The sequence below is a fragment of the Mustela nivalis genome, assembly GCF_964662115.1.
Source record: "Mustela nivalis genome assembly, chromosome: 13".
Lineage (NCBI taxonomy): Eukaryota > Metazoa > Chordata > Mammalia > Carnivora > Mustelidae > Mustela > Mustela nivalis.
The window spans coordinates 83,544,239-83,565,792 of NC_139032.1; the positions used below are offsets into that span (position 1 = coordinate 83,544,239).

Here is a 21,554-nt window from a genome sequence, read left to right on the forward strand (position 1 = left end):
ATTAGTTGTAATGATCATTGCTCCTCATTCTTTCTTACTGCCTTACATCTTATCTGTGTCTATCTAGAATCTTCCTTCACCTGAAGGATGCTCTCTAGCACTTCCTTCCATTCACCCTAACTGGATTTGTAAGAATCCTCACACCTGTGCCTGTGACTTGACAGCTTTCAGCAGTTTAGAAACTTCTTAGCTATTATCACTTCAGTAACTGCTTTGGTCTCAGAGCGCATGGGGGTTCAGTCAGTTAAGCGTCCAACTCTTGGCTTCCACTCAGGTCATGATCTCAGGGTTGTGAGATCAGGCCCAGCCTCGGGCTCTGTGCTCAGCACTAAGTCCACTTGGGATTCTCTCTCCCTCTGCCGCTCTCCCTGATCTCTTTTTCTCTAAAATAAATAAATACGGATGCCTGGGTGGCCCAGTCGGTTAAGTATCTGCCTTCACTCAGGTCATGATTCCAGGTTCCTGGGATCGAGTCCCACAATGGTCTCCCAGCTTGGCAGGGAGTCTGCTTCTCCCCCTCCCTCTGCCTCTCCCCTCAGCTCGTGCCAGCTTTCTCTAAAATAACTACAAATCTTCTTTAAATCTTTTAAAATACTAAATAAAATCTTAAAAAAAAACTAACTGCTTCAGTCTCACCTGTGCATCCATTCCCCTCTGAGCTCCCGCGGACCGGGCTCAGGCGCCCCCCAGGATCCAGTCTTTCCTCCTGCCTTTTCTGTGTTTCCCTCCGTCCTTCCTTCCACTTCACTAATTCTCTCGAGTTCTAATTGACTCTTAATCATAATTTTTTAAAACGTATTGTTTTTTAAAAATAACTTTCCTGAAATATAACTAACACCACCCTGCACAATGTGGTGAGTTCAGGTGAAGCCATCACCACTATAAGAACAGTGAAAACATTCATTACCTCCGAAAGCTTCCGTGTGCTCTTTTGGAGTCTCCCACGTTCTTTGCTCCAGCTCTACATTCTCTGGCTCTCACGTTCTAATTGTTTCCCTTTAAACACTACTGTCTTTTAGAATAATTTCCAAATCTCTGCTGAAATTTTCAATTTTGTCCTTTATGCCCTTAAACATAGTAAGTGATTTGATATCTGAGCCTCCTAACAGGTCTTCCTCCTTCTCTACTTGCTTCCTTTCCAGAACATTTTTCTACAAAGAGCCAGAGTAATTGTTTTAACACAAAACATCTCCCTCAACCCTCTCAGGCCCCGTCCCTCTTCAGGAGCTTTGTATCGTTGCTCAATAAACTGTGCTGCTCACCAGAACCAAACAGAACAAAATGCTGCACGAAATTTCTTCCAGCACTTTTTTGCTTAACCCTTGCAACTACTTCCCTGCCTGCCTGCTCTCATCTTGCTCTTCCCCAGCCAACTGACCGGCAGCCACACTGATCTTTGTGCTGTTCTTGGAACAAACTAAGCTTTTTTCTGCCTCAGAGATTTTCTATTTGCTGTTTCTTCGGTCTGGACTATTCCCTTCCCAAACGTGCACACCACATGACTCAGGGCTTGTGCTCAAATACCACTGTCGCCCTCCCTAACCCCCTGTTTACAAGAGCCCCGTCCTCCCTACTCTGTCCCTCACTCTGCTTACTCTCCGCAACATCCAGGACCACTGCTTGGCTGCCGTCTCCAGTTACAGGCTCCACACGGGTAAAATTCTGTCTGTTTTGCTCCTGTACCAACCAGCACCTAGAGTGGTTACTACCCGTACTCCAATGTCTGCTGAAGGAATACAAGGAAACAGCTCGGACCCCAAGGCACAGGCTTCCCACGGTTCGGTGCCTCCGCCCGAGCAGCGGCCTCACGCAGTCGAGACTGTTCTGAACGCGGACTTCATGCAGACCCGCAGCGGGGGATGTTCTGAGAAGGCCTCTGCCAAAAGTCCCACAAGATCCCTGGGTCATGACCGAGTTGGGCAAGCACTGCAAGGATCCATCACTTAAGGGCTCCTTTGAAATGGGACAGAGGAGCCTGGAGGCCTCTACGGAAGCGGCAGAAACTCCCTTTCCTTTGCATCCAGTTATGACTAGGCAGAGACATGGGCGACGTATGATGAAAGCGCCAAGTTCTCAGGAGGGAAAGGGATAGTCCAGCAGACTGTCCCTTCATCTCTACACATGGCCTCCGACAGAAATGGGTAAGGTCCTTAGGACCACTTGAGCCCGTGCTTCCCTGGTCCCACGAGAAAGCTCAATGACACTGGTGCTGACGGCATGACTTTCAGGCCATGTGGACGGTGACCCAGAAGGGGAGCGGGTTGAGTGAAGTCAGACCAGCATCGCTTCAAACTAACCACAGAACCTGGACAAATAACTTCTCCTCAGAGCCTCAAAGGACATTAAGTACAAAATGAGCCTAATTCTTCCTACCATCCTGGGTCACTGAGAGGAATTAATGAGGTGACAATTTGCAGCAAATGTCTAAGAGAACTGTTGAACAAATGCTAGTTCACGCCCTCTCCACTTGGGAGTACAGAACGTTCCCTGGGCTGCCCCACACACACACGTAAAAGACAGGCCACTGCCTTGACACACTGGCGCCACCAGATAAATACCTTTAGCTTCTTCAGCTCAAGCTGGTGGTGTTGTAAAGAACGCTCACATTCACTCTTACTTTCTTTGAGGGCTGCGTTTTCTTGCTCCAGCTGTCTCTGCAAATTGAGAAAAGCATGTGTGAGAAGAAAAGGCTTTACCCTATTTCCGCAGGGCACCGTCCTACAGACACGGAGCCTTTTTTTTTTTTGATAGACAGAGATCACAAGTAGGCAGAGAGGCAGGCAGAGAGAGGAAGGGAAGCAGGCTCCCTGCTGAGCAGAGAGCCCGATGTGGGACTCGATCCCAGGACCCCGGGATCATGACCTGAGCCGAAGGCAGAGGCTTTAACCCACTGAGCCACCCAGGCGCCCTGACACAGAGCGTTTTTAAAATGCACCTCACCCTGCATGTCACTGCAGGGTCAGGAGGAACCAGCGGACAGAGGCCTCGCAAGAAGAAACATGGCACCTGACCTGGAAGATGGGGAGCGGGGAGGGACCAGAGAGAGGGCGAGACCACGCCCGAGGAACCAGAACACTGCAGGGACACAGCTGGAGGAAGCTGAAGGGGCTGCTCAGGAAAAGCCAGCAAGTCCCTGCGCAGCCCCGAAGCAAAGCAAAGCCATCTGTTTGGGGTTTGAGAAAAAGCAGCCTTTTTACAGCCAATCTCATGAGCAGGTGCCTTGCTGCAAAGATGAAAATGGCTCCAAAAAGTGGTTCCCTCGTTCGGCAGGGGCTGGTCTTCTCCCGTCAATGCCCTGGCTGCCCAGCACGCAGGAAGCCTGCTCCCAGCCGGGCCTGACCCTCCTCCCCACTCACCACCGCTTGCTCCGTGGCTGTCTGCTCAGCCGCCCGCGCTCTCTCCAGGGCAGCGAGCTGGGCCTCCAGCGTGCGGACGCGCTCCATGCCCTGCTGCTCCCGAGCCAGCACCTGCTGCTGCACCAGGCTGCTCTCCCTGTTTGCGGCGGCCTATGGGGGGCGGAGGACAGGGACCCGTGGGGATGACGAGGAACCCCTTCTCTCCCTCCGTGATCCGAAGATGGGTGTCCAGTAGAAACAACTCTCCTTCCTGACCTCTGGTCTGGGTGCTGCTGAGGTCCCCACCTGCAGCTCTGCCCACTGCCCCTGGCCTGTTCAGAAGCTGACATCTGGGACTGGTCTCGGGGCTGGGGGGACACCTTAGGGTACCAGCCAGTCCGAAGACACAGCCCCTCTTCACCCTACTTGGTGCTCACTGTGACGGCTGAGGCCTTTCCTGGGGAGGCAGTGTAGATCTTCTTCAACTTATAATGGGGCTGGGGCTCGATAAGCCCATTGTTAAGTTGAAAACATGAAGTCAAAACACGCATCACAGCTTAGCCTAGCCTACGTCAAATGCTCAGAACAGGGGCGCCCGGCTGGCTCAGTCACTCACTGCATGTGGCTCGATCTTGGGTTCGGAGTCTGAGCCCCACACTGGGTTCAGAGATTATTTAAACATAAAATCTTAAAAAAAAATTTTTTTTTTTTAAATTTCTCAGAACACTTACATTAGCCTACAGCTGGGCAAAGCTTATTTTATCCTGAAGTGTTGAACAGCTCATGTAATTTAGTGAATGCTGCTCTCACAGTGAAAAACAGAACGGCTGTCCAGGTACAGAACTGGCTGTTTACCCCGAGATCGTGTGGCCACCTGGGAGACGGGCTCCCTGCCACTGGCAGGCACTGAGGGAGAGTACTGGACTCTCGTTAGCCCAGGAGAAGCTTAAACTTCAAAATTTACGTACAGTTTCTACTGAAGCCAGACTGATTTTGCATCTCATAAAGTCGAAAAATCACAGAGCTGAACCATCATAAATTAGGGACCATCTGTACAATACAGCGATGGTGAACAAGGGCTTTGACCTAAGAAAGTGAGGGTTTTGCCATTTACTAGCTGGGACACCACCACGACACTGGGTTCTTGATCCAGTTTTTCCGAACCATCATCCTCTAGAGCACGAGGCCAACTGCACGCAGCCCTCAGGTCTGCAGCAAGGACTGCGTGAAACACGGGCAGGATACTCAGCACAGCGGCTGGACGGCAAACATGCAGTAAATACTGTTTCTAGCTCTCTAGCTTCTAACCCAACACCCCACGTGGGGCTGCGACAGCTGGCCAAGCCCTTGCCATGTTCTCCCCAGAGCCGGGACCTGTTCTCCGCAGCCCTGGCTGCGAGCCGCCCCTCTAACAGCTCGAGACCGAGGCTGGACCCTCCGGCCAGCTGTCAGAGGGGAATCAGGCTCCAACTCCTGGGGTAACCGGGCTCCGCCAGCAGGTCCTGACTCGCCCCATACGCAATGCCCACCTGCTTACATCCAGCGCCACGACCATATGGAAGGTCGGGTCCAGATACCTCGGCGGAGCGAGTTGGGGCAGCGGCGGCACAGGCGTAAAGCAAGTCCTGGGGGCGCAGAACCACTTACGAGCTCCTGAATCCGAGCCTCCTGGGCCGCCGCGACATCCCCGCTGTGCTTCAGCTTCTCCTCTGATGCCAGCAAGCTCTGCTCGAGCTCCTTCACCTGAGGGGGAAGAGGAGCCTTCTTTCATTCAAAAGAAGCTGAAGTGTGGTAACAAATGGCTTTAAAAAATCAAATCCATTTACATCGTAAAATGGGTACATTATAGAAAAGTTTTAAGTTAGAAAAAAGACACCGATACATCTACCATTCTGCAATGCCAGCAGTCTAACATCTTTTCCTCTGGTGCATTTTTTAAACTTTTTTTTAAAACAACTCTGTACACAACTCTAGGAAAACTATGCATTTTTCCTCCTCACTCAAGGTTCCTTCTGCATTCCCACGTGTTCTTCAGAACTTAGATAGTTTATCTCAAGGACACCTAACGATCCACTGAACCACGGCCGCCGGTGCTGGCTCCACGGCAGTTCCCGCTTGCGCATCTGAGACAACACATTAGTGAACGTCCTCACCCAACATTCAGTGAGCCACTTCCTTAGGACACATTCCCGCTCGTGGCACAAACTTTCACTCATTCCACAGACATCAGCCTGTCTGACCACACTGGGCTGTGTGGCCGTCCCGCAGACAGGACCACACCTGGTCCACCCCACTGGATGTGGCTCTCCAACGGGGCATTCTGATCGGGTTTGAGCCATCTTTGCCCATCTCCCTGGTAAAGTCCTCTTGTTTGTTGAATAAGGTCTGACCTTGAGGAAGTTTATTATTAAAACATAAACACAAGGGAGGTTGCAGCTTTGTCAAGGGGAAGTAGGTACTTAATGAGGGAAGGATACATTCAGGTCTCATGGTTCCTCATAAACATGCACATGGAAGACTGAGCTGAAGCAACCCCCGCAGAATGCTGTATTTCCACAGAGGAGGACGGTAAATGTTACTCATCCAGGATCACGAATTTTATTAGTGGTAGAGCCAGAACTGAAGCCTAGTTTTTTAAAGTCATGGGTTCAGAAAGCAGCTACCCAAGTCTCAACTTGGAGGAAGCACTCAAGAAAATTCAGATCCTCCAGAGATTAAGCACAGAGTTATAATATGACTTGGCAATTCCACTCCTTGGTATAAACCCAAGAGAAATGAAAGTAAAAGCTCACACAAAAATCTTGTTCATAGCACTACACTAATGTTTATTATTCACAGTAGCCAGAGGGTGGAAATAACTCAAAAAACCATTGACAAATGATGGGTTTGGGGGCACCTGGGTGGCTCAGTAGGTTAAGTGTCTGCCTTCAGCTCAGGTCATGATCTCAGGGTCCTGGGATCGAGCCCAACATCTGGCTCTCTGCTCAGCAGGAAGCCTGCTTCCCCCTCTCTCTCTGCCTACTTGTGATCTCTGTCAAGTAAATAAACAAAATATTAAAAAAAATAACAAATGAAGGGATAAACAAAACATGGTACATATGAAGGGATGAAAGCTTTTTTAAAAAAAGCTTATTCAGCCCTGGGGCACCTGACTGGCTCAGTGGTACAGCATATGACTCATGATCGCGGGGTCATGAGTTCGAGCCCCATGTGTGGTGTGGCATTTAATTAAATTTTTAAAAAGGGCTTATTCAGCCTTAAAAAGGAGTGAAATTCAGACACATGCTACAACATGAATGAACCTTGAAAACATACGTCAAGTGAAATCAGCCAGACACAAAAGGCCACATTCTGCATGATTCCACTAATATGAGATTACTAGAGTAGTCAGATTTATAGGGATAGAAAGTTGAATGGTGGTTGCCCAGGTTGGGGGTGGGAGAGAGTGGGAAGTCAGTATTTAATGGGGACAGAATTTCAGTTTGAGAAGATGAATACGTTCTGGAGATGATGGCCATCTGGTTACACAACAGTGTGAATGTGCTTCATGCCACTGAGCTGTACCCTAGAAATGGCTGAAATGGTAACTTTTATGTCATGTTTATTTCATTACAATAAAAAGAGAGATATTCAGAAACAGAACTGAATTCTAATAAAACAAAGCAAACTGTATGAGAAATACAGAGCTTCAGGCGTATTTATCAGGAGATAAGATTTTAAAAATGAGCTAAGTATTTACTCTGGTCTGAGTGTTTGCGCGCCCCCATATTCATGTGGAAATCCTAAGGCCGGAAGTGACGATGTGACGGTAACAGGAGGTGGGGCCTCTGGAGGCGCTTAGGTCACGAGGGTGGAGTCCACATGATGGGATCAGGGCCCTTATGAAAGAGGCCCCACAGAGATCCCTTACCCCTTCCACCACTTCACCCTCACTTCACCCTCACCCACTGGCAAACAAACAAACAAATGGCTGGACGAGGCAGCCATGCAGATGCAGAACCCCGCATGCGCTCTGGGGGAGTAGAGCATGGGGCAGCTCCTGCAGGAATGCTCTTGCCCTACTTAGTCACATTAGGTCATATGCATTCTCTGTCCTAGAGGTGACAGGGACAAGGCTGCTGGGGAGAAGGGGCGGCGGCTGTGGCAAGCTGGATGTCCGGCATCTGGTAGGTAGCCACCAAGTAGAGCAGTGAGCACAATGACGTGGACACGGACCCAGCGGAGTGGGTGAAGGGGACCGTGTGCGTAGCACTGCAGCGCTTACATAACTCGCACATGTGCGCACACAGCAAGGCCGCCCACTTTAAGGTAACCCCACACACAGGGATCCGTATCAACTCCATCAGAATGGGTTCCAGTGGGAGGGAAGGGACCGAGGAGAGAGGGAAGAAGCAAGAGAACAGTGCCATGTGCAACCACGGTGCCGATGAGGCAAGAATGAAGGTAACACAGGCCTGCGGAAATTAAGGTTTTCCAAAGAAAACCTCTGAGCTCAGCAGATTCTCCCCCAGTGATGTCCAACCAAGCTACCACCCAGACACAGAAATCCCTGCCAGTGAGGTCAGTACCCGAGTCTCCAAGACGTCAATGGCCTTGGCCTGGCTGCTTCTGGCTGCCAGGAGCTGCTGTCTGGTATCCTCCAAATTCTGCTCAGCAACAGTTTTCTGTAAGTTGAAAGAAGAGTAAATGAAAACAGTCATTTTTCCACTGAATGCTTGTTGATGTCTACTGTAGACAGTGGTTTGTTCGAGGCACAGGGGACACAAAGGCATTAAAAACAACAGCTGAGATAAAAATTCACATATCATGAAGTACACATTGATAAATTTGACATACTCCTTTGACCTTGAGCCTGAGGCAAAGACTAACAAAAAAATTAAGAGAGTGCAATTAGTGCCTGCGAAAATGCCTAGAGCAGGCCACGCACTGCCTCAGGAAAGTGGGCGGCTTTCTAATTCACAGGTGGCCTGGGGAGGGAGGAGTACGCAGGCAGAGTCATGATCAGTGGATTCGTGAAACAGCCTGGGACACTCCGGGAGCTACAACTTGGAAAAAGCTACAGCAATGGTGGATTCAAGTCAAGAAATAAGACTAGGAAGTCAGGCAAAGGGGCAGATCATGGGAACCTTTTTATGCTGCAGAAAAGAGTCTGAATTTAATTCGGTAGGCAGTATTTTTTAAAGTGCGGTTGTCCACACACTGGTGTTAGATTACCTTGGTGACAGAGGTAGGTGGTTGCTAACCTTGAGGTCTAACATCCGGCCTACTGAAAACGGGATTCCTGGCAGCAGGAATAGACTCTACACAAAGTGCCCAGGTACCTCCTGTGTACACTAAGCTTTGTAGTAATGACGATGGCCCAATACTAAGGACCATGATATTAAGAGCTGAAATACACAGAGACCCTACTATGTTTTAGAGTTACATTCCACACACTTCACATATTGTAACTCCTTGAATCCTAACAATTCTATTGCTTGGTACAATTATCCACCCTATTTCAGAGGAGAAAACACAGATTCAGTTACTCTCTAAGTCCCCAATTAGTAAGTAGAAGATACGAGATACAAACCTAGTTAGTCTGATTCTAGAAATCAATTTACACCCCAAACCCAAGCTAGACACACTATAGGCTGCAGGGGAGCTGCGGAAGAAGGTTAAGGGAGCGAGGCGGCCAGGAAGAGCAGCTCGGCAGTGGGCGCGGTGGGCTCAGAAGACTGTCTCGGGGGTGAGGGAGGAGACTGTGGCTGCCGTAGGCCAGTCTGGAGACCCTACTCTGGACTAGCCAAGAGTTGCTGGAAGCCCTGAAGTACGACACTGGCAGTGGAGATGGAGATGTTTAGCTGAAAGCAAGACAGTGAGGATCTAATCTAGGCCCAAGGCCTCGGCTTTGTCACCTTTGTCACAGTGAGGTTAGTCACTTGGATACAAAGAGAAGGAGGAACAGAATATGGGCAGAGAGGGGTGCCTGGGTGGCTCAGTGGGTTAAAGCCTCTGCTTTCAGCTCAGGTCATGATCCCGGGATCCTGGGATCGAGCCCCGCATCGGGCTCTCTGCTCGAAGAAAAGAGGAGGAGCCTGCTTCCTCCTCTCTCTCTCTCTGCCTGCCTCTCTGCCTACCTGTGGTCTCTGTCTGTCAAATAAATAAATAAAATCTTAAAAAAAAAAAAAAAAAAAAGAATATGGGCAGAGAATGGGCTCAGGCTTGATGAGAAAGCAAGTTCACCTACACCACTGGGGAAAAGGCCAGTCTGCTCAACAGCCTCGCTCAGGAAAGGGGGGTCTCCTCACTGCCGAAGGCGACTCTTGCTCACGCCACAGGCAGGCAGTGACGACTGGCCGGCAGCCACTGGAAACCGCATGTGGAAGAGAACGGGGAGCTAAGATAAGACAGTGGCATAAATCACCAGGTGGGTGATGCCACTCATTCCTGAGCATCTCTGAATGAAGCTCTCCTTTTGCTGAGGAAAATGTGGAACACACAGGTGACAGGTGGCTGTTTTTGCTGTAAGCAGGATAGTCAGAAGTTGGAGGGAGTGCTCGTCTCTCCCAGCTGCTTGTGGACCTTCTGGCTCTGTGGCTCTAGGACTGTAGGAACCTCCAGGATTCCCACCCCCTCCCCAGCAGTGGCTGTCCCAGGAGAGCGGCTGTCCCAAGGGAGCGGCTGCCCCAAGTTACCTCTTTCAGCAGTTCTTGCACGTGTTCTTCTCCTGATAAGTTCTGCTCTAGTCTCTTCTCCAAGGACGAGACCTTCTCCTGCAAATGGGTGATGAGTATTTCCTTCTCTTGAGTCTCAGCAGTGGCCTACAAGTGAAGCAGAGATTATATTATACTATAACCCCTTTCTCCCTCCCACTTCCTGTCTCCTCTTGGACCATCACGTTTCCCTGAAATTCTGTTCTCAACTGCCTCTCAGACGAATACACAGCTATGAAATCTTCCTTGAAAAGGGACACAGAAGATGCCAGACCAGAGCCCAGCACCACCCTGGCATCCGTTCAGACCTAGTGCAGCAAGAAGCAATCACTCATTCAACTAAGCAACTAACAATGTGGGAAAGAACAAGGCTATGACCTCAGTGGAATGCAGCCAAGACCCTGAGAAGATGCTCCTCTTCTTTAAGACAACCCGTTTGTACTGTCGTGATCTACTTCCTCTACTCTAAGCACACATTTAATTCTACTAATGCATCCAACAGGACCTACATCTACCCAGATGCCAAACGTGGCAGAGGTAATCCCACTCAAGAAGGTCCCCACAAGCCCTACAAATGATCAACAGAACAATGCTCCTGGAAACGTGCGGCTGGGTGAAGCAGTAATGATGCCAGCGCTGGTGACTGTAGGGCTAAGGGAGAACTTCGAAACCACAGGATCACATTCACGCTGCCTCCCAGCACAGGAATCAGAGTAGAGCCACTGCACACCTCACACCTGGGTCCCAAACAAACAGCCATCTACTTGATCTCGGCTCTCTCAGGCAATGATGGTGCCTGATGATCTCGGGCAATGATGGCGGCTCGGGACTTGGTTCCTCTGTTACCAATCTTTCAATGTTGCTTAATGTCAAAACAGAGGATCCAGGAAACTTTGATTACACAAGTTCTTAGATCCCCAGTGGTCCCTGCATCCCCTGATGATGCCCCAAAAAAAGTTGTATAGGGGATGCCTGGGTGACTTAGTTGCTGAAGTGTCTGCCTTCAGCTTGGGTCATGATCCCGGGGTCCTGGGATTGAGCACCACATTGGGCTGCCTGCTCAGCAAAGAGTCTGCTTGTCCCTCTCCCGCTGCCCCTCTCCTTGGCTCATGCTCTCTCAGGAAAAAAAAAAAAAAACAAGTCTAAAATAAAAAACGTTCTGGGGCGCCTGGGTGGCTCAGTGGGTTAAAGCCTCTGCCTTCGGCTCAGGTCATCATCCCAGGATCCTGGGATCAAGCCCCGCATCGGGCTCTCTGCTCAGCGGGGAGCCTGCTTCCCTTCCTCTCTCTCTGCCTGTATCTCTGTCTACTTGTAATCTCTGTCAAATAAATAAATAAAACCTTAAAAAAAATACAAAAATAAAATTTAAAAAGTTTCTATAGCATCAACATCTTACTGTGAAGACCTGTACCTCCTCACAGGCACTCTGCTTCCTCACTTTATGACTCTGTTGATGTATCTTGAGCTACAGACCTTTATGTTCAGCTTGGAAGCCAGCCAATCTCTCCTCAGAATAAAATGTTGCAACTTGGGCTTAGGGTTTTAGGATGAAGCACTTGACATTCTAAAATTTTCACAGGGGGGCACATGGGTGGCTCAGTGGGTCAGGCATCAGACTTCAGCTCAGGTCATGATCTCAGAGTCCTGGGTCTGAGATCTGGACCCAGGATCTGCATCAGGCTCCTCACTCCCTGCTGTCCCCCTTGCTCTGCCCCTCCCCCACTCATGCGTACATGCCCTCTCTCTCAATAAAATCTTTAAACAAATAATTCTCACATGGGTGAGAGTATGGGCAGTAGTGGATTCCAGAGATTGAACTCTGTAGATTCAAGTTTCCATAATTCAGTAAACTTTTATCAAGTCTATACTGCGTGTAGTCTTCTGAGGATACAACCAGACAAAGTTCTGGACACGGAAGCAAGGGTGCTGCTGGTAAAGACACACAGACACACAAAGAGTTATGAAACGATACAGTCTCGCTGCAACACAGGGACAGACAAGGTGCTCTCTCAGAGTCAGGAGGGATTAACTGCGGAAATCGGCTCAGACCTCCCTGGTAAATCCAGGGAGAAGGCGAGTGGGGCAGAATGAGCATTCTGGGTAAAGCGCAGCACATGCAAAGAGGTGAGGGCCAAGTTCAGCGCGACTAGGAAACAAGGAGGAGAGGTAAAGACAACTCCAAATCTGTAACTTAGCTGCCTGGTGAAACAATACCTCGACACCAAACAGAGACGACAGGGAGAGAGAGTTTGATAGGAAGGAAAACACGTTTGGCCATGACGGCCAGTCATGGTGGGTCTCTCACTAACAACGGAATCTCCTAATGCAGAGCAGGATACGGTGGCAGCAGCAGACAGAGTGTGCATGAGGAAGCACTGCCCATACACCCTGGTCCTTAAGACAGCCCTTCACTGTGTCCATTTATAAGGACATTGAAGCTTAGGAACTAGCCCAAAGGCACAGGCCAGTGATAAATTAAAGATTCAAATTCAGGTCTTGTGGAGCCAAAGCCTGTACTCCTTCTACTACACATCTATGGGAACTTGAGAGGTACAGGTGACTCTACAGTGAAAACCAAAGTTTTGGTGTTAGACAAAGTTAGGGACAGGAAAAGAATCAGTCACCAATTTCCATTTAGTCTTCTTGTACACCATATCCCATATGAAACCACCCTCTCCACTCTGGGTGCTTTACTTCAGGCCCCCAACACTTTATATGCCACATTATCCTTAATGGTGAGAAACTCAAAGCTTTTCCATTAAGATCACGTACAAGGCAAGGATGTCCCCTCTCATCAATCCTTTCCAATACTGTATTAGAAATCCTTGCTAATGTAATAAGACAAGAAAAGGAAATACAGGTACATAGACTGGGAAGAAAAACCTAAAATTGTCTTTGTTAGTAGATGACATGATCATCTATCTAGAAAAATCCAAAGAAGTTGGCAGAAAACTTCCGAAATAACAAGTGGTTACATAAAGGTTGCAGGATACAAGGTTGTTATACAAAAGCCAACTGCGTTCCTATGGACCAACAATAAACAAGTGGAATATGAGATTAAAAAACACAATTACCATTTACATCAGCACCTCCTAAAATGAAATACTTAGGTATAATCTTACGAAATAGGTGAAAGATCTATGTGAGGGACACTACAAAACGCTGATGAATAAAAAAAACCCAAAAATATAAACTAAATAAATAGATAGTCCATGTTCACAGATAGAATGACTCAATATTGTTAAGCTATCAGTTCTTCCCAACTTGATCTGTAGATTCAATGTAATCCCAATCAAAACCCCAGCAAGTTACCTTATGGATACCAACAAAATGATTTTAAAGTTTCTATGGAGATGCAAAAGACCCACAAAAAACAATACAATATTGAGGGGAAAGAACAAAGTTGGAGGACTGAGGCTACCTGATGTCAAGACTTATATGAAATTGGTCATCAAGACAGGAACGTATGGGTGAAAGACATACAGATCAGTGGAACAGAAGAGAGAGCCCAGAAAGAGACCCCCACAAATATATTTGGTTGATATTTGACAAAGAAGCAAAGGCAGTACAATGAAGCAAAGACAGCTCCTCAACAAATGGGGCTGGAACAAATGGCATCCACAGGAAGAAAATGAATCTAGACGTAGTGACCTTATATTCTTCATAAAAATTAACTCAAAATTGTCACAGAACGTAAAACTCAAAACTATAAAACTCCTAGAAGATAATATAAGGAGAAAACCTAGATGACCATGGGTATAGTAATCATTTGTTAACTATACCACTGAAAAATAAACAAACAAACAAACAAACCACCGAAGGCATGATGCACAAAGGAAATTACTGATAAGTGCTCGCTTCGGCAGCACATATACTAAAATAGGAAATTACTGATAAGCTAGACTTCATCGAAATTAGAAACTTCTGCTCTGCTAAAGACAATGTCAAAAGAATAAGAAGTCAAGCCACAGAGTAGGAGAAAATATTTGCAAAAAACTTACCTGGTAAAAACTGCTATCCAAAATATAAAAGAAACTCTTACAATTCAACAATAAGAAAACACAAACAACCCAACAGAACAAGGCAAAGAATAAAAAAGGTGTAAGAATCTGAAACAAACAAAACCATCATTATTCACAGATGACTGCTACTTAAGAAACTCAAAAAATCTGTAGACTAGTTATTAAGCTTGTAAGAGTTAATAAATTGCAAAAATAATCAATACACTGGGGCACCTGGGTGGCTCAGTGGGCTAAAGCCTGTACCTTCCGCTCGGGTCATGATCCCAGCGTCCTGGGATCGAGCCCCGAATCAGGCTCTCTGCTCGGCAGGGAGCCTGCTTCCTCCTCTCTCTCTCTGCCTGCCTCTCTGCCTACCTGTAATCTCTGCCTGTCAAATAAATACATAAAATCTTAAAAAAAAAATCAATACATAAAAAGAATAGTACCCCAATATGCCAGCAACAAACACAGAAAGTAATTTTTATTTTTTTTTAAAGATTTTATTTATTTATTTGAGAGAGCGAGTGAGCATGAGAGGAGAGAGTTCAGCAGGAGAAGCAGACTCCCTGCTGAGCAGGGAGCCTGATGTGGAACTAGATCCTGGGACTCCAGGATCATGACCTGAGCCAAAGGCTCAACCAACTGAACCTTCCAGGGGCCCCAAAAAGTAATTTTTAGAATGATACAATTTGCAACTGGTATAAAAAAATAAAGTACCTAGGAATAAATTAAACAGTAAATAACAAACTTTAATGAAGAAAATCACAGAATCTTATATGCATTAAAAAAAAAACACATCAGGGACGCCTGGGTGGCTCAGTTGGTTAAGCAGCTGCCTTCGGCTCGGGTCATGATCCCAGCGTCCTGGGATCGAGTCCCACATCGGGCTCCTTGCTCAGCGGGGAGCCTGCTTCTCCCTCTGCCTCTGCCTGCCATTCTGTCTGCCTGTGCTCGCTCTCTCCCCCTCTCTCTCTGATAAATAAATAAAAAAATCTTTAAAAAAAAAAAAAAAAAAAAAAAAACACATCAGGGGCGCCTGAGTGGCTCAGTGGGTTAAGCCTCTGCCTTCAGCTCAGGTCATGATCTCAGGGTCCAGGGATCGAGCCCCGCATTGGTCTCTCTGCTCAGCGGGGAGTCAGCTTCCTCCTCTCTCTCTGACTGCCTCTCTGCCTACTTGTGATCTCTCTCTGTCAAATAAATAAAATAAAATCTTTAAAACAAACAAACAAACAAAACATCATGCTCTTGGATAAAGAAAATTCACATCATAAAGTAATCACTGCTCTCCAAATGGATCTACAGATTCAATGCCATCCAATCAATATCCCCCCCAAAATTTTTGAGGAATCTGACAAGCTGTTCTGTGAAAGAACAAGGGGCCAAGAATATTCAAAATACTTATAAAAAAGAATTAGTTGAGGAGATTTATCTTATCAGACACTAGGCCTTGTCCTAATAGTAAGGCGATATATAGTATCATGCAAATACCACAGTGGCGTATGGCCCAAAGCCCAATAGTTCCATGTACATCTGGAAGCCTGAACCTGACAAAGCTGACATTGCAGACTGGTGAGAAAAGAACAGATTTTTCAGTAAATGGTTATCATAATTTTTTTTTTTTTAAAGATAAAGATCTCCTTCTCAAACCAAAATCATAGCTTAGGTGTATTAAAGACTTGACTGTAAAAAGCAAAACTATAAAATTTCCTATATAACAATATAGGAAAATAGCATTATGATCCTGGGTTAGAAAAGATTTCTTTAAAAACCAAGAGTGGGGGGTGCCTGGGTGGCTCAGTGGGTTAAGCCACTGCCTTCGGCTCAGGTCATGATCTCAGGGTCCTGGGATCCAGCCCCGCATCAGGCTCTCTGCTCAGCAGGGAGCCTGCTTCCTCCTCTCTCTCTGCTGCCTGTCTGCCTGCTTATGATCTCTCTCTGTCAAATAAAAAAAAACAAAAACAAAAACCCAAGAGTGGGGGCACCTGGCTGGCTCAGCCAGTAGAGCACGTGACTCTTGATCTGGGGGGTCATAGAGTTCAAGCCCCATGATGGGTGTAGAGATTACTTAAAAAAACACATAAATGAAATGGAAATCCCACTGAACAGGGGAATAATTTTTTTTAACAGTAAATAAATAAAAATAAAAAAGCTAAAGTGTGAACTTAAAGGAAAATAATAAATTGAACTATACTAAAATTAAGAGTGTATTTTTTAAAAAATTTTATTTAATTGACAGAGAGAGGGAAATCACAAGTAGGCAGAGAGGCAGGCAGAGAGAGAGAGTGGGGAGGAAGCAGGCTCCCTGCGGAGCAGAGAGCCCGATGTGGGACTCGATCCCAGCACCCTGGGATCATGACCTGAGCCGAAGGCAGAGGCTTTAACCCACTGAGCCACCCAGGTACCCAAGAGTGTATTTTCATCAGAACAGATCATAAAGGGTGTGAGAACAAGACAAAAACTGGGAGAAGACATTTGCGACCCATATAACTAACAAAGGAGAATAGCAGCCAGGATATATATAATGAACTTCTATAATCAAGGAGAAAAAGAAAACGCAGAACAGGCAAAAGAATTGAATGAGTACTTCACAGAAGAACAATAATGACCAGTAAGCATGAAAATATAGTGTTACCTCATAGTAATCTGGAAAAAGCAAATTAAAATCAAGTTAAGAGGGGCACCTGAGGGTGGCTCAGTGGGTTAAAGCCTCTGCCTTTGGCTCAGGTCATGATCCCAGGTTCCTGGGATGGAGCCCTACATCGGGCTCTCTGCTCAGTAGGAAGCCTGCTTCCCCCTCTCTCTGCCTGCTTCTCTGTCTACTTGTGACCTCTGTCTGTCAAATAAATATACAAAAAAAATCCCACAAAATCTTTAAAAAAATTTTTTTAAAATCACATTGAGATAATATTTCATACACTCTAGACTGGCAAAAAGTTAATGTCTGATAATACACCATGGTAGTGGGGCGCCTGGGTGGCTCAGTGGATTAAGCCGCTGCCTTCGGCTCTGGTCATGATCTCAGGGTCCTGGGCTCTCTGCTCAGCAGGGAGCTTGCTTCCCCCCCCCCCTCTCTCTCTGGCTGCCTCTCTGTCTACTTGTGATTTCTCTCTGTCAAATAAATAAATCTTAAAAAAAAAAAAAAATACACCATGGTAGTAAGAAAACAACAAGTCAAGCAATCCCTTATAGGCGGCTGTGGGACTGTGTGAATTAATATAGATACTATAGAAAAAACTAGGCATTATCCAGAAAAGTTGAAAAAGTACAAAAGTTTTTTTTAATTTTTTTAAATTTTTAAAAATTTTTATTTATTTGTTAGAAAGAGAGAGAGAGAGGGAAATACCGAGCGCAAGCACAGGCAGAGTGGCAGGCTAGAGGCAGAGGGAGAAGCAGGCTCCCTGCCGAGCAAGGAGCCCAATGTGGGACTCGATCCCAAGGATGCTGGGATCATGACCTGAGCCGAAGGCAGCCGCTTAACCAACTGAGCCACCCAGGTGTCCCAGTACAAAACTTTTTTCAAAGATTTTCAAAATTTTTAAAAAGGTTTATTTATTTATTTATTTGACACACACAGAGAGAGAGAGAGAGAGAGAAAGAAAGCACGTGCTTGAGAGAGTACACAAGCTGGGGGCGGGGGTGAAGGCAGGCATATGAGAGAGAGGGAGAAACAGGCTCCCTGCCGAGCAGAGAGCCTGATGTGGGGCCTGATCCCAGGACTCTGGGATCATGATCTAAGCCAAAGGCAGACACCCAACCAACTGAGCCATCCAGGCGCCTCTAAAAGATTTAATTTTTAAGTAATCTCCACACCCAGGTGCCCAGGTGGCCCAGTTGGTTAAACGACTGCCTTTAGCTCAGGTCATGATCCTGGGATCCCGGGACTGAGTCCCACATTGGGCTCCTAGTTCCACGGGGAGTCTGCTTCTCCCTGTGACCTTCTCCCCTCTCATGCTCTCTCTCACTTTCCCTTTCTCTCTCAAATAAATAAAATCTTAAAACAAAACAAAACAAGTAATCTCTACACCCAATGTGGGGCTTGAACTCACAATCCCAAAATCAAGAGTCTCACATTTTACTGACTGAACCAGCCAGGCACCCCCAAGCTTTCCACATCTTAAATGTACTCTAGAGTAACTTGCACAGGTAGATGAAAGTTTGCAGTAGCCTTGTTGGTAATAGTAAAAGACCAGAAACACCGCAATGTTGATGGTCAATGGAACGGATACATTTTGGTAACCTCATACTACATGGTTGAAGAAAGAACAAATCACAGCTGCATGACCCATATGCACGTTTTTTAGGAATACAATGTTGGGCACCAAAATCAAGTTTTAAGAATACCTACAGCATAATTTATGTAATTTTTAACAAGCATGAGAGACAACAGAAGATACATACAGTTTAGGGATAAAATAATAGTAAAATTATAAAGCAAAAACTAAAAAGGGAACAGAACAGTTTCTAGATTGTTTACAAAAGAAAAAGCAATGTGATGGAACAGTGAATGGCACATGGGCAAGCTCAGAGGGAAGCATATTATTCTTTTTAACCTGTGGGTTAGCTACATAGGAGCTCACTGCCTTGTTACACTTGCTACCTGAAATAAATGTTCCATCTATTCAATAACCATAAGGACAACAAAAAAACTGACTCAAAACTCACGATCTTCGTGAAAAAACTGTCTTTCCTCTGGCACTCGTAGCCCAGTGACTGACACCATCAGCTGCTCATTTGATCAATCATCACCGAAACTTCCTTTTCTCTTGTTCTTCTCCTACATCCATTACATTAGCCAGTGGGTCAGTCTCCTCACGACTTCATCCGTCTGTCTACTCCCCCATTATCTTCATCGCCACTCCTGTCAAAGCCACCATCTCATGCTTGGACAGGTACAAGAGCTTCCTACCTGGAAACCCATTCAGTGGTTGCCTCCCCAACCAACCCGTTCTTCTCTCACTCAGTGTGTCCTCTCCTCCGGTTCCCTGAATGGGCTCTTCCTACTGCCTCAGGGTTTCTGGGCTTATGGTTCAAACTGCTCACTGTTCTTGCTTCAAATTCTCTCCCACTGCCCCTCCCCAGCTCAAATGTTACTTCCTCACGGGAAGTACTGTCCGACTCCAAGGCTCGATCTGATCTGATGCTGTTAAAGGATTCCACATCACCCTGTAGTTTTCCTTCATGGCACACATCATGGTTTGCAAGGGGTGTACAGACTTCTCCTCACACAAATCTTCCTCTACTATAATGATGCTCTAAGTCTCTGCTGCACTTGGGACTAGCAGTTCTCAAGGGATGAGGGTAGGGTTGGTCATACCACCCCCCAGGGGGTGTTTTTTCATATGATGGAAGGGCGTGACTGCCAATGCCTGAAGGTGCTACCGGCACTAAGATCGCAGAGGCCAGGAAAGCTGAGTGTCCTGCAATGCGCGGGACAATCATACGGTACAACTGTTCTATTCAAAATGACAGGAAGAAACATACCACTGAGGAACACTAGTCTACAGTCAATAACAATATTTTTTATTCTTTATAGTCTCAAGACAGCACAGACCTATAATAGGAAGGAAGGAAATGTATGTTGGTCAAATGAACAAATGAATTATAAGGATTACCCTTTTTTTTTTTTTTGAAGATTTTATTTATTTACTTGCCAGACAGAGACACAGGGAGAGAGGGAACATAAGGATGGGGAGAGGAAGAGGGAGTAGGCTTCCCGCCAAGCAGGGAGCCCATCTCGGGGCTTGATGTCAGGACCCTGGGATAATGACCTGAGCTGAAGGCAGACGCTTAACAACGGAGCCACTCGGGCACCCCAAGGATTATCATTTGGAACAAACTGGATTAGGCCACATCAACCGCGAATGCTACATTTTCTTATGCTCAAGGCCCACCATGTAGTACTTAAAGACAAATGTGAGCAGATCAAATGGCGCGCTTTGAGACTTCCTACCAGGACAACACTGACCTCTTCTGTTCAGCTGTGTGACCACCCATGAGAAGGCAGCCTGGCTAGACTGGGAACTAAGGTCACTTAGGCTGCAGGAGAAAGAGAAGTTTCAGCAGCCACCCTGAGAGAGAAATTTCTGACAGATTTAGTTTCTACCCCATTCATGAATCCTGGCAACCTGGATCCACTCCTAGTACTCCACTCACCTTCTGCAAATCCATGGAAAGCTGCTGAATGAATGCTTGGAGCTCTTGTTCCTTTTGCTCCAGGGCTGAGATCTTATTTTCCACACCTGTGTTTGAAGCTGTCACATGATCTCTTCATTGAAAGAAAGCAGACAATAAACACATTTGGAAATCTCATCTAAGAGACATTCTTCTACAGGAAAAATACAGATGGTTCTTTATATGTCAGGGCTGCAAATGCTAGTCATTGGAAGATTATCAATGGAGAAGACTCCGTGGCTCTTTCTGAAGTAGAAGCCCGGAGAAAAAATCCCACCCAGGTTTAAGCAAAAAATCGCTGTCTCCTTTTGGTTACTCAATAGCTTAGAAACAAAAACATATCTGGATCACTTGGCAGGCTTGGAAGCTGGACTTAAGCAGGTGAGGGGAAGGAGGGTCTCAAGCCCTGGGCAGGTAAGGACAGTCTAGAAGCCTTTGCCAGAACTGAGATCAGAAAGTGTTGCAAAGAGCAGTGGGGAGAGGCAGGCAAGCTGTAGCCAGAGCTAACACCGCTTCCCACGGGCCCCACAGACCAAGCAAGAACCTCTGCTCTTCCAGCGCTGAGCAGTGTCTCTGCAATTCTTCTAGCTTCTGGCTCAAGTCTGATGACATCTGACTGGAGGTCATCAACTCCTCCCGGGTGTGACTAAGTTCTCTGGTTCGAGCCTCCAACTCTTGCTCCATTTTCCCCAGACTTTCTTCTTTTTTTAAAAGCTGATAAAAAGATACAAAGTTTCACTGGGCCACTACTAAGAAATACTACTGAGACTTATTTTTAAAAACATGGACCAACAAGTCAAACTTTCCTAACAATTTTGTGGGCTTATAAGGGGCCCAGTAGTAAGAAAGAAAAAGAAAAGGAAGCACATTTCAAACAGAGCTTCCCCACTTTGCTAAATTGAAAAATAAACACATATGATTAATATCAAAGACTACTAGGGTATGTTCATCAGCAAGTAGAGAGTGATAACTAGTAAAATCAGAGCAATTCATCATCTATACAGCACGTAGCTATGAAAATAAAAATGCGTACCATGTGCTTTACTTTACTTAGTTCCTGTTGCTGGAACCCCTCTAATTCATCCATTTCATCCCTCCTTTGGAAAAGATTCAAACTCTGGTTCTTCATTTCCTGTAACTGAGCTGTCAGAAACCTTTTCTCCTATTTGGAGGAAGAAGACATCATCTCAGGGAACGAAGACACCACAAATCCTTATTATGTATGCAGAATGCTTTTTAATAAAATCTACAGAAAGTTTTTATTTTTATTCAGCAGAATTGTTATTTCTTTTAAAGATTTTATTTTTAAGTAATCTCCCCGCAACATGGGGCTCAAACTCACGACCCTGAGA

General features: G+C 46.3%; 1 protein-coding gene across 2 annotated transcripts in view; it reads right to left on the minus strand.

Moving 5' to 3' along the window:
- The window catches only part of GOLGA1 (golgin A1), a 48,364-nt gene that overhangs the window by 12,599 nt on the left and 14,211 nt on the right, over positions 1-21,554 (minus strand). For both annotated transcript variants that reach the window (XM_082695496.1, XM_082695497.1), the window contains exons 8-15: positions 21,236-21,364; positions 20,747-20,916; positions 20,185-20,296; positions 10,013-10,138; positions 7,904-7,999; positions 4,983-5,078; positions 3,357-3,506; positions 2,559-2,654 (exon numbers count right to left, since the gene is read on the minus strand). In XM_082695496.1, coding sequence (XP_082551622.1) covers positions 2,559-2,654; positions 3,357-3,506; positions 4,983-5,078; positions 7,904-7,999; positions 10,013-10,138; positions 20,185-20,296; positions 20,747-20,916; positions 21,236-21,364 — 975 coding nt within the window. The remainder of the gene's footprint in view (positions 1-2,558; positions 2,655-3,356; positions 3,507-4,982; positions 5,079-7,903; positions 8,000-10,012; positions 10,139-20,184; positions 20,297-20,746; positions 20,917-21,235; positions 21,365-21,554) is intronic.